The sequence below is a fragment of the Esox lucius genome, chromosome 3 (assembly GCF_011004845.1).
Source record: "Esox lucius isolate fEsoLuc1 chromosome 3, fEsoLuc1.pri, whole genome shotgun sequence".
Classification (NCBI taxonomy): Eukaryota; Metazoa; Chordata; class Actinopteri; order Esociformes; family Esocidae; genus Esox; species Esox lucius.
In genome coordinates, this window is record NC_047571.1 from 13,685,499 (window position 1) to 13,699,156 (window position 13,658).

Consider the following 13,658-nt stretch of genomic DNA (forward strand, 5'->3'; position numbering starts at 1 on the left):
CAAATCATATGAAAATGTTGTCCTATCAGACCAGGACCAAAATAGTTGGCTCGTATTGTTCTCATGTGCTCTGTGAGCGTTTCCAGTGCTTGGTGACTGTTTTAAAGCCTAAGGCTACTCTCACTTAACCACTGTCTGTGGTTGGGGGGGCGTCCACCCTATTCACAAAATATTATTTAATTTCTTCCTTTAACAGTTGCCCTCTTTTTGTCCCCCAATTTCATATTGTCCAATACGGAAATAGGATCTCCGACTCTGCAAAGGCCAAAGGACAAGGCATTCTGCACCTTATCACACGGCTTGCTTAACCAGGAAGTTGTGGGATAAACGACACAACTGCACTTGTAGACACCATACCCCCCCCCCCCAGGGCACAAACCTTGTGTCACAGTGCTGCTTCTGCACTGTGAAGCCGCTCTTTAGACTCCTATAACACATTCCTTCAAACAGATCTGGAAATCGAAAGGGACCTCAAAATATGATATTATGACAGTATTACCACAGTCCTTATTTGTTTGGTATAATGTATATTGCAGTTCCCGCAATCTTGCTCGACATTTTTTTCGAAGATGCTGTGACTAGCTATGTTTTGGGGCAGAAATTGCTATTTAACACAAAAATAAGTAATAATACAGCTTTTGGGATTTGATGACTAAGGGAGGGTGATAGCGTTCCCCCTCATGTGTCCTTCTGCACTCCACCCTCATTGCCTGGCTTTTATATTATCCACAGTGATATCCATTTGTAGCTGTATCTGTTTTGTTACCCTTTTTAAGATTGGCCTTTAGTAAAACAAGGGTAAATATTCACAGTGAAACAAGTGATGACCTTTGCCTCTGGATTATAGGTCAGGATCCCCCCTTCGCCATGAAATGCAGCCTTCCTTCAGTTTTGGGTCGTCATGCATGCTGTCATTACTCAGTTGCACTTCTCTCTCTCTTTCTGTCGTTCTCTTTTAGGTTCTCTCGCTAGGTGCAGATGTTCTCCCAGAGTACAAACTCCAGACCCCCCGCATCCAGAAATGGACAATTCTGCACTACAGCCCCTTCAAAGCCGTGTGGGACTGGGTCATCCTGCTTCTAGTCATCTACACGGCCATTTTCACGCCCTACTCCGCAGCCTTCCTCCTCAGTGCCCAGGAGGAGGAGATGATGCAGACCTGTGGCTACTCCTGCTCTCCCCTGAACGTGGTGGACCTCATCGTGGACATCATGTTCATCATTGATATAGTCATCAACTTCAGGACCACGTATGTTAACACCAATGACGAGGTGGTCAGCCAGTCGCAGAGGATCGCCGTTCACTACTTCAAAGGGTGGTTTCTCATAGACATGGTGGCTGCTATTCCCTTTGACCTGCTGATTTACCGCTCAGGAGAAGAGGTAAGGACGCCTGGGTAGGGGGGACGTTTTAGGCCCTAACAGTTTCACGGTCGTGCGACATTGTCTTGTGCAGAAATAATGGATTTCTATGATCTTCTTTTGTAAAAAGCTTGATTTTATGGCTAGGTGTCATGCGTTTTATGTGAGTGTTTGACTTCCTTTTTTATCTTTTCCCCTCAAAGACAACAACTCTGATTGGCCTGTTGAAGACCGCTCGGCTGCTGCGATTGGTGCGCGTTGCTCGGAAGCTGGACCGATACTCTGAGTACGGAGCGGCCGTCCTCTTCCTTCTCATGTGTACCTTCGCCCTCATCGCCCATTGGTTGGCCTGTATCTGGTACGCCATCGGTAACATGGAGCGTACTGAAATACCCCGGATTGGCTGGCTGAATTCTCTGGGGGACCAGGTGGGGAAGCCATACAATGACACTGTGCCAGGGTCAGGTCCCTCTATAAGGGACAAGTATGTGACAGCCCTCTACTTCACCTTCAGTAGCCTGACCAGCGTGGGCTTCGGTAATGTCTCCCCCAACACCAACTCGGAGAAGATCTTCTCCATCTGCGTCATGCTCATAGGCTGTAAGTCACAATTATGAACCATCTGTTGTTGGGTTCACACTCATTTTAAAGTCTTGGGATGCTAACTTAATGTTTCAGTTGGTTTTCAGTTTTTCTTATTTCATTTCATTTTCCGCAATGCATCGGAAATGCAGACACAAATGTTTTGGCTTCATGCATTCTTCGGTGTGCAAATACATTTACATGGTGCTACTTTCCGTGTCGGCCGGTGTCCAAGCCACAGTCATCAGTTCTTTAGCACCAATGACAAGCCAGCAGTTACATTCTTTACTAATAATTGTCGTCAACATTTGCAATACCATGTATTGAGTTGTTTGTTGGGATTGTTTAAATAATGGAGTCCAATTCAAATTCTCCCGTAAAAGGGTTTTCATAGTTCGGGGCTAATGAAGTTCCCATTGCTGTTCCAAATATTTGTAATGTTTGTTAAACAGAAGTTCATTTTTTTGTGAGCGCTAACTGAACAAGATTTATTGTACAGTATATTTTGTAGGTGTTTTATAAATCAGTGTTGGAGAGAAAGAACTTGAGAGCTTCCATACATCTGTTATGAATAACATTTGTGTAGAGTGAAGCAAAGTCTAGAGTAATGAGCCAATCTAGTTCATTAATGCTACTTAGATTCTCTAGTTTAGTTTGAAAGTTGTTAGTGTCTTAGATGTGATAGTGGTTGTTAAACCAGAGGACACATAATGGGATGTATTAACAGTGAGTGAGCCAGAGGATCAGTGGTTGAGTCATTGATCTTGAATAGGCCATAAAACATTGCAACTACAGGTTTTTTGACAGAGAGGTGTTTAAATTCCCGTTCTGTCAAACTTCAGTTCATATAATAATCACGTGGATGGGCAGGACTTATGGATCATTTGTGTGGCATGTCTTCCACCTATTGGACAGGCACATCTCAATGCCCAAGTCAGCTCTCCCCTAGGGGCTGTGACGTTCATCTTACAGTAACTTGTCTTACAATATCAAATAATGTACATTTTGATTGCAGGCAGAAAATCATCATGTTTTCCTTGGATTATCGTGTTCCACGTTTCTTTGTGGGAAAACGTTAAACCTCTCTAATCTGTGTATCAACAGCTCTGATGTACGCCAGCATCTTTGGTAACGTGTCGGCCATCATCCAGCGTCTGTATTCTGGCACGGCTCGCTACCACACCCAGATGCTCCGGGTCAGAGAGTTCATCCGCTTCCACCAGATCCCCAACCCACTGAGGCAGAGGCTGGAGGAGTACTTCCAACACGCCTGGTCCTACACCAATGGCATTGACATGAACGCTGTGAGTCTCACACACACACACACACACACACACACACCCACACACCCACACACACACACACCCACACACCCACACACCCACACACACACACATACCCACACACACAACCCACTGCAGCAGGGAGGTGTGTTGTGTTGCTGCAACACCCTCTGAAACTTTTTTTTAAATAAACCTAAGAAGAAAAAAAAAGAACTGTCCAAAATCAATAAAATAAAATCCCAAAACAGAGAGAATGATCCTGTTCTGGCCTTTCTGCCGCCCTAGGCAAGACACACATTTTCTCACCTCCTTTCCCTGCAAAACTAGAAAAAGTTGTGCAATTACATTTTGTAAATGGCCATTATTTGTTCATTCTCTGCCTGTCTGGCTTTCTTTTTGTCTGTACTGAGCTGTTGTTATACCTTAATACAATGGATCAGGTTTTATCGTTTTTCCTCGATTGCTTACAAGCATCGGTCAATACTGAAACCACAATAACAAAACTCTTCACACAGTGGGCATTACCAATGTGCATCGTAGCGAAACAGTTAATCTCACCCCCAAAACTCTCTAAAACCACCAAAACACTTCAACAAGCTTGTTCCACCAAAACACTGGCAACAATTTTCACTCAGAAACACACACTGTCACTCATAAAACACTGACCTCAAAAACACTAACAACAGGGATCATTACATAAATGACAACGTTTTATCTTGTAGGTTTTAAAGATTATTCTTCATATAAATCAGTTTGATCATAGAATAAGAAAAACACCTCACTTTAAAGACTGTACTAAAGTTTATGGAACAAGAATGAATCACAAATGCAGCAATTTGAAGGAATATACTGAATTCTTTCTACATCTTAGCATATAGTTTATTTTACAGTTTTTTACAGTCGCTAGGACACATTTCCTAATACTTAGGTCACTTTTTCAAAACTCTTAACACAGTTCTCAAAAAACCAACTTTCAGCTCGGCACAGCAGTTCATTTCACTTTCAAAATGCACTAAAACTACCAAATCACTTCATACATGTCTCAAATCAACTCATTCTTCCAGAACACTAGCAAAGGTTGACCGACAACAAACACACTTTGTCACCCACAAAACAATGACCTAAAAAACACTAACAACAGGTAGCATTTTACAATGTTTTCTTGTGTAAAACAAGGACACATCTCTGTTTATAATTCACTGCAATATATGTTACTGGAATGAATCAGACATGATGCAGAAAGCCACAATATGTTTTATGTCTTTTATTAATAAAACATTTTTTGCACTGAGTAATTCCCAAATGCAAGAATTTGTATACACACCATCCACTGATACAGATACAATAGTATCTACTCTGTCTTCTCCGTTTTGCCACAGGTTCTCATCCACATCACATCTCATCCATCTCATTCTCATCTATTATGTCATCTAGGGCAATACACCTAGGAAAGAGTCTTCTGGCATGCCTGATCCATCCCTGGCAATCTTCTGCTGATATGTCCAGGCATCCAGCATTTATTGCGTCCAGGAGGGATATTTGATCATGTGGATGGTGGTCATAAACCTTCCACCTCCATGAGGAAAATAATTCCTCGATGGGGTTGAGGAATGGAGAGTAAGGTGGGAGGAAAAGTGACACCATTCTGGGATGGGCTGCAAACCACTCGGTGACTGCACGGGAGTGGTGAAATGCCACATTGTCCCATACAATTATAAATGTTGGCGGATTTCTTCTCTCCATCCCTTTCCTCACCTTGCACAACCCTTCCATAGAGGTCATGCAGGAACGCAAGGAGACGTTCAATGTTGTATGGCCCAATTAGTGGTTTGTGTAACAGCAGTCCATCAGTGGATATTGCTGCGCACATTGTGATGTTGGCACCCCTCTGGCCCGGGACATCCACTGTGGCTCTCTTCCCAATCATGTTCAGAGTTCCTCTCAAAAGGCACAGTGTACAACTGTTTCATCCTTACCTGATGTTTTTTCAGGATTCTACAAATAGTTGTTATGCTCACACTGTGAATATTTGCAAAAGTACCCTGTCTTGAATCTCAGTGAGTTTTATGTCATTGTTTCTGATGACCACATCAACAATGGCAGTTTCCTGCACATCAGTGAACATCCTTCCTCTCCCACCTGTGTGAGGTAACCATTGAGTCCTAAGCAGATATGCAAAAGTAATTACACACAAGTCTATTTACTTCTGTAATGTGCAACTCAGTCAAATGCCCTTGCAGAATACAAGTTACCTGTTGGTTTGCAGGAAAAAGTCTAACAATAGATGCCACTGTTGAGTGTTGCAGATTTGGCTGCACTCTCTGACCAGCCTCTCTCATTGAGAGACCATGATTTACTACATGATCAATTACAGTAGCTCTGATCTCATCTGAGACTACAGCTCTTGATCTTCCTCTTATTCTTCTTCCACCACACATACGTATTCCTCACCCCCTCCTAGCCACTCTTCTTCCTCTTTCAGCCACTTGTCAATTTCTGGCTGGGTCCATTTTCTGGCTGGGTCCATTTTCTGGCTGGGTCCACATCACAACGCAAAACTACTCAGCGGTTGTCTCCTTTCGTAATGAAATTGAAAGAGTAACACCTGTGTAGATGTTCATCTACAATGAGAATCAGCTGTGGTTTGTCCAATTGTTTTTATAGCATCTAATTTTAAGATTTAAAATATATTTCATTAAAATATTACTGTAGAATTGTAGCAAATTGCTGTCTTATTCAGTTTTGTATTATGTTATTGTTTTGAACTTAAGTTTAACAGTTTTGAAAACAGTATGTAAGCATGTGCAAATTGGCCTGTAAGTACACAGAGTTTTGGCGGTTGTTGTGTTGAAGTGAGAAAATAATTAATGTAATTTGAAAGATGTAGTCATTGAATGCATTTTGTGCCAAAGCGATGATAATTGATCCTCAGTTTAGCCCACTTATACTTCTGTTGTGCTCACTGTGTGGAGAGTTTTGAAAAAGTGACCTAAGTATTGGGAAATGGGTACTAGCGACTGTAAAAAACTGTAATTTAGAAAAATAATAAGAACAAACCAAAAACGAATTTACCCAAATTCCAGGGCTGCAAAAAAAACAAAAAAACATCAATAAGAATAGTATAATCCCTAGCCTCTGTGTATTGTAGGGGCCAATGAGTGGTTTGTGTAACAGCAAACCATAATGGGACAGTGCTGGACACATTGTGATGTTACTGTAGCTCCTCTCTGACCTGGGACATCCATGGTGGCTCTCTATCCAATCACATTTCTTCCCCTGCGGTGTGTTTTTGCCAGCTTCATCCATAAAGATGAATTTATGTGCAGTTTGACTGGCTTCCATCTCCATTACTCTCTAAAAAAACAATAATCCATAGTTTTACAGTACTTTACATTATGTGTAAATACCTGTTTGGTTATTGAACAGACATCTTACCTGGATATATGGATACCGGAGTTCTTTCACACATTTGCCGTTTCTATCAAAGGGCACAGTGTACAACACTTTGGTTGGTTTTCCGTTGAGACTTCAATCAACTGTGTTTGGAATGACTAAATATTCTAACATAATTAACATTTTCTAACAAATATCAAACATTTTCTTTATATTTCAATCTGGTTACTGCAGAAATACACACCAGTTTCCATCATTCTATTTTGAATGTGTTTTTAACAGTTTTGAGAGCAGTGTGTAAGCATTTGAGAAAACATGTGCTGTGAATATATTGTTTTGTAGGTGGTTGAGTTTGAATGAGAAAAGAGTTCATGGATTTTGGGGAATGTGTTCATTAAATGCATTTTGTATGAAAGCAATGAGAAATTATTCACAGTTTGGTTCACATGCACTTCCGTTTTGCTGACTGTGTGAAGAGTTTTGTTACTGTAACTTCTGGATTGTTCGATGCATGCAAGCAATCGAGAAAAACTGTAAGCTGTCGCTTGCCAACATTCAATACTGTATCAAATATTTTGAGCTCTGCATGGTTAGCCACTCCAATGTGCTTAACACACCTTTATGCATCATGATCCAAAGTAGTACTTATAAAATAGGCAAGTGACAGAAGTACACTGGCTGATGTCTGTCCTCTCCTGTCATCTACGTTGGCCAGGTGCTGAAGGGCTTCCCGGAGTGTTTGCAGGCCGATATTTGTCTTCACCTGAACCGCACGCTGCTGCAGAACTGCAAGGCCTTCAAAGGATCCACTAAGGGCTGCCTGAGGGCACTGGCCATGAGGTTTAAGACCACTCACGCCCCGCCTGGAGACACCCTGGTCCATGCCGGAGACGTCATCTCTGCCCTTTACTTCATCTCCCGGGGATCCATCGAGATTCTGAGAGGGGATGTGGTGGTTGCCATCTTGGGTAGGATATCAGCTAAATGCATTAACGAGTTGAGTTGTATCAGCTCCTTAACACAGTATCTTTCATCGCCATCATATCCTGTGATATGCCTCCATTGTCCACCACAATGTGTTGTCTAATAGCTCCATCTAGTGGTTAGTATGGGTTAGTCTGTTCGTATTTGCTCAGATTGCTCTATATTACAGTTTTTTACAATCGCTATGACAGTTATTTCAATACATTTAACAAGTTTCCTAAACTCTTAACGCACCAACACACCTATAACACACAATTGGCAAAACGGTTAATTTCATGCTCAAAATCACACATTGTAAACTAAACTCCAAAACTAATTTACAAAATACAATACAGTTTTTTTCAATCGCTAACAAGCGCTTGCCCATACTTTAGATAATTTTTCTAAACTCTTAACACAGACTCACACCTACAAAACACAATTGGCCAAATTGTTCATTTTCTTCTCAAAAACACATTTTGTTAAATATATACTAACTCTTAATTTCAAAACAGAACATGTTTTTCTCTACACACACTAACTTTACCAAAACACTGGAAATCTGACTCAAAATGAAATAATTCTGTCAAAGAGTAACATTTGTTTTCACTTCACAAGGTACATGCAGTCAAACGAAGTACACCAGGTTTCAAAATTCTGGCTATTGTTAAAATTATAAAACTGCATAGATTTTTATGTTTCAGGTAACATGCAATCCACCGTTTACACTAAATTTATTGGTTTGGAACTGTATGTGCACATGTACAGTAATGTTCACATTCAAACGCATTCCAGTAAAAAGCAAATCAGTTATTTCTTACAGTAACTGTTTACCAAAGAAGGTACAGTAGAACAGACAAGGTTTATTTTATTTTCAAGGTTTATCTACAAAATATCCATGAAACACAAGAGCATTCTGACCAAAAAAAAACAGCAAAAAGCCCAAATAAAAAGGGGGGGAACTAAAAATGGCACAAAATTTATGTATCTAATCCCTGCGATCTTCAGGGTTAGGCCACATGTTTTCGTCAACATCACATCTGATACCATCTAAGGCGATGCACCTGGGATAAAACCGCTTGGTATGTCGGATCCACCCTTGGCAATCTTGAACTGTGATATCCCTGCATCCAGCATCCATGGCTTCAAGTAGGGACATCTGGTCATGTGGCTGATGGTCATAAACCTTCCACCTCCATGCAGAAAAGAACTCCTCTATGGGGTTGAGGAAAGGTGAATAGGGTGGAAGGAAGAGACTCACCAGTACTGGGTGGACTTCAAACCATGCTGTTATTGCTTGTGAATGATGGAAAGCAACATTGTCCCAGGTAATTACAAAGGTCCTCATGTTTTCACCCTCCTGACCCTGCTCTGGTACCAGGCGCTGGTGGAGATCATTAAGAAACGCAAGGAGGCGCTCAGTATTATAAGGTCCAACCTGGCATCTGTGAAGGAGTAATCCTGTATTTGCCATTGCTGCACACATAGTAATGTTTGCCCCTCTCTGTCCTGGCACATCAACTATGGCCCTTTTTCCAATTATATTTCGTCCACGTCGACGCCTTTTGGACAGATTGAATCCTGCCTCATCGATGTAAATGAATTCATGAGGGGCCTGGTTGGCTTCCAATTCCATAACTTTCTGAAACAAAGTTTAAGTCATGTCATTACTGTGTCTACCATACTGTACTGTAACCTATTACTGTGTAGGTAACCTACTTGCAAAGTGCAAAGGTTATATAACTGGACATTGAATTGAATATACACTATACCTGGACATATTGTCGTCGTAGCTCCTTGACTCTCTCACTGTTCCTTTCAAAGGGAACAGTGTAGAGCTGCTTCATCCGCACTCAGTGTTTGGACAATGTCCGCGTAATGGTTGTGAGGCTGATGCTTTCTATATTGGCAAATATCTCATGGTCCTCCACAATTCTAGTTTTGATTTCATGCAGTTTAATTGCATTATTTGCAACAACCATTTCTACAATGGCAAGCTCTTGATCATTATTGAGGAGCTTTCTTCTTCCCCCAGAGGGTGGAAGACGTTGCATTCTGTAGAGAAAAATAAAAATATCAACATATGCATTACTGTATGACCTTATTGACATGTCAAATGAGAATAGAAACAAACCATGTAAAATGCAATACTTACCTGTTGGTTTGTTGAAAGATGCGAATAATGGAGGCAACCGTTGACCGACTCAAATTGGGTTGGACTCTTTCACCAGCCTCTCTTAGTGAGAGACCGTGGTTGATTACATGGTCAATGATAGTGGCACGAATCACTGACTACTGTTCTTGCAGCCCTTGGAATGCCACCACCACGCATTCTTACACCTCTACCTTGCCCTCTCCTTGGGCCTGCACCTGCACCTCTCACTGCTCCTCTCACTGCTCCTCTCACTGCACCTCTTACTGCTCCTCTCACTGCACCTCCACCTCTCACTGCACCTCTTACTGCTCCTCTCACTGCACCTCCACCTCTCACTGCACCTCTTACTGCTCCTCTCACTGCACCTCTTACTGCTCCTCTCACTGCACCTCTTACTGCTCCTCTCACTGCACCTCTTACTGCACCTCCACCTCTCACTGCACCTCCTTCTGCATCTCTCACTGGACCTGGTCTTCTCCCTGGGCCCCTTGCTCTTCCTCTTCCTCATCCAGACATTACAATGTTTGTCTTTTTCTGTTACTGTTTCCAAAAACATCACTCCTTAAAGTCCTCCTTTTATAGTAATAGAAAAAATAAGCCCCTGCCACTGAGTCTAAGCCAGACTGGAATCAGCTGTGGTTGGCCCAATTCACCAAACATAAATCAGCTGTGTCAATTATTCAATTGTTTGTTTATTATCAGCTGAGATATATTTTTGATATATTTTGTTTTTGAACTGATATCATTTCAGAAGCAGAGGTTTTTATACTGTATTTAAGGTTTGGAATATTGTTTTTGCTATTGTGGGATGTTGTGTGTTATCATTTGTAAATACTACAAAAACAATCCATAATTTTGTTGGGAGGTATAGCTTGTCGCATCGCATCGCATCGCATCGCATCATCTTCCGCTTATCCGGGGCCGGGTCGCGGGGGCAGCAGTCTAAGCAGGGATGCCTAGACTTCCCTCTCCCCAGACACTTCCTCCAGCTCTTCCGGGGGGACACCGAGGCGTTCCCAGGCCAGCCGGGAGACATAGTCCCTCCAGCGTGTCCTAGGTCTTCCCCGGGGTCTCTTCCCGGTGGGACGGGACCGGAACACCTTCCCAGGAAGGCGTTGCGGAGGCATCCGAAACAGATGCCCAAGCCACCTCAGCTGACCCCTCTCGATGTGGAGGAGCAGCGGCTCTACTCTGAGCTCCTCCCGGGTGACCGAGCTTCTCACCCTATCTCTAAGGGATCGCCCAGCCACCCTGCGGAGAAAGCTCATTTCGGCCGCCTGTATCCGGGATCTTGTCCTTTCGGTCATGACCCAAAGCTCATGACCATAGGTGAGAGTAGGAACGTAGATTGACCGGTAAATCGAGAGCTTCGCCTTGCGGCTCAGCTCTTTCTTCACCACGACAGACCGATACATCGACCGCATTACTGCAGAAGCTGCACCGATCCGTCTGTCAATCTCCCGTTCCATCCTTCCCTCACTCGTGAACAGGACCCCTAGATACTTAAACTCCTCCACTTGAGGCAGGCACTCTCCACCAACCTGAAGTGGGCAAGCCACCCTTTTCCGACTGAGGACCATGGCCTCGGATTTGGAGGTACTGATTTTCATCCCCACCGCTTCACACTCGGCTGCAAACCGTCCAAGTGCATGCTGAAGGTCCTGGCTTGAAGGGGCCAACACGACAACATCATCCGCAAAGAGCAGAGACGAAATCGTGTGGTCCCCAAACCTGACACCCTCCGGCCCCTGGCTGCGCCTAGAAATTCTGTCCATAAAAATTACGAACAGAACCGGTGACAAAGGGCAGCCCTGCCGGAGTCCAACATGCACAGTAAGTCTGACTTACTGCCGGCAATGCGGACCAAGCTCCTGCTTCGGTCGTACAGGGAACTGACAGCCCTTAGCAAAGGACCCAGGACCCCATATTCCCGAAGCACTCTCCACAGGATGCCGCGAGGGACACAGTCGAATGCCTTCTCCAAATCCACAAAACACATGTGGACTGGTTGGGCAAACTCCCATGAACCCTCCATCACCCTGTAGAGGGTATAGAGTTGGTCCAGTGTTCCACGGCCTGGACGAAAACCACACTGTTCCTCCTGAATCCGAGGTTCTACTATCGGCCGTATTCTCCTCTCCAGAACCCTGGCATAGACTTTCCCGGGGAGGCTGAGAAGTGTGATCCCCCTATAGTTGGAACACACCCTCCGGTCCCCCTTCTTATAAAGAGGGACCACCACCCCGGTCTGCCATCCCAGAGGCACTGTCCCCGACTGCCACGCGATGTTGCACAGGCGTGTCAACCAAGACAGCCCCACAACATCCAGAGACTTGAGGTACTCAGGGCGGATCTCATCCACCCCCGGTGCCTTGCCACCGAGGAGTTTCTTAACCACCTCGGTGACTTCAGCCCGGGTGATGGACGAGTCCACCTCTGAGCCCTCATCCTCTGCTTCCTCAATGGAAGACGTGACGGCGGGATTGAGGAGATCCTCGAAGTACTCCTTCCACCGCCCGACGACATCCCCAGTTGAGGTCAACAGCTGCCCACCTCTACTGTAAACAGCGTTGGTAGGGCACTGTTTCCCTCTCCTGAGGCGCCGGATGGTTTGCCAGAATCTCTTCGAGGCCAGCCGATAGTCCTTCTCCATGGCCTCACCGAACTCCTCCCAGGCCCGAGTTTTTGCCTCCACAACCACCCGGGCTGCAGTCCGCTTGGCCTGTCGGTACCCGTCAGCTGCCTCTGGAGTCCCACAAGCCAACCAGGCCTGATAGGACTCCTTCTTCAGCTTGACAGCATCCCTTACTTCCGGTGTCCACCACCGGGTTCGGGGATTGCCGCCTCGACAGGCACCGGAGACCTTACGGCCACAGCTCCGAGCGGCCGCTTCGACAATGGCGGTGGAGAACATGGTCCACTCGGACTCAATATCTCCAGCCTCCCTCGGGATCCAGTCAAAGCTCTGCCGGAGGTGGGAGTTAAAGATCTCTCTGACAGGAGACTCGGCCAGACGTTCCCAGCAGACCCTTACAGTACGCTTGGGCCTGCCGAGTCTGTCCAGCTTCCTCCCCCGCCATCGGATCCAACTCACAACCAGGTGGTGATCAGTTGACAGCTCCGCCCCTCTCTTCACCCGAGTGTCCAAGACATGTGGCCGCAAGTCAGATGAAACGACAACAAAGTCGATCATCGACCTGCGGCCTAGGGTGTCCTGGTGCCACGTGCACTGATGGACACCCTTATGCTTGAACATGGTGTTCGTTATGGACAAACTGTGACTAACACAGAAGTCCAATAACTGAACACCGCTCGGGTTCAGATCAGGGGGGCCGTTCCTCCCAATCACGCCCCTCTAGGTGTCACTGTCGTTGCCCACGTGGGCGTTGAAGTCCCCCAGTAGAACGATAGAGTCCCCAGTCGGAGCACTTTCCAGCACCCCTCCCAGAGACTCCAAGAAGGTCGGGTACTCTGCACTGCCGTTCGGCCCGTAGGCACAAACAACAGTGAGAGACCTATCCCCGACCCGTAGGCGCAGGGAAACGACCCTCTCGTTCACCGGGGTAAACTCCAACACATGGCGGCAGAGCTGGGGAGCTATAAGCAAACCCACACCAGCCTGCCGCCTCTCACCATGGGCAACTCCAGAGTGGTGAAGAGTCCATCCTCTCTCAAGGAGTGTGGTTCCAGAGCCCAAGCCGTGCGTAGAGGTGATCCCGACTACCTCTAGTCGGAACCTCTCAACCTCACGCACCATCTCAGGCTCCTTCCCCGCCAGCGAGGTGACATTCCACGTCCCTAGAGCTAGTTTCCGTGTCCGGGGATCGGGTTGTCTAGGCCCCCGCCTTCGACTGCCACCCGATCCTCTCTGCACCGGCCCCTTATGGTCCCTCCTGTGGGTGGTGAGCCCACGGGAGGGCG

The 13,658-nt window shown here is 45.3% G+C and overlaps 1 protein-coding gene across 1 annotated transcript in view; it reads left to right on the forward strand.

Moving 5' to 3' along the window:
* LOC105024264 (potassium voltage-gated channel subfamily H member 6) overlaps positions 1-13,658 on the forward strand; it is a 62,661-nt gene that overhangs the window by 43,099 nt on the left and 5,904 nt on the right. The window contains exons 7-10 of the mRNA XM_020045332.3: positions 960-1,382; positions 1,565-1,961; positions 3,048-3,247; positions 7,335-7,587. Coding sequence (XP_019900891.2) covers positions 960-1,382; positions 1,565-1,961; positions 3,048-3,247; positions 7,335-7,587 — 1,273 coding nt within the window. The remainder of the gene's footprint in view (positions 1-959; positions 1,383-1,564; positions 1,962-3,047; positions 3,248-7,334; positions 7,588-13,658) is intronic.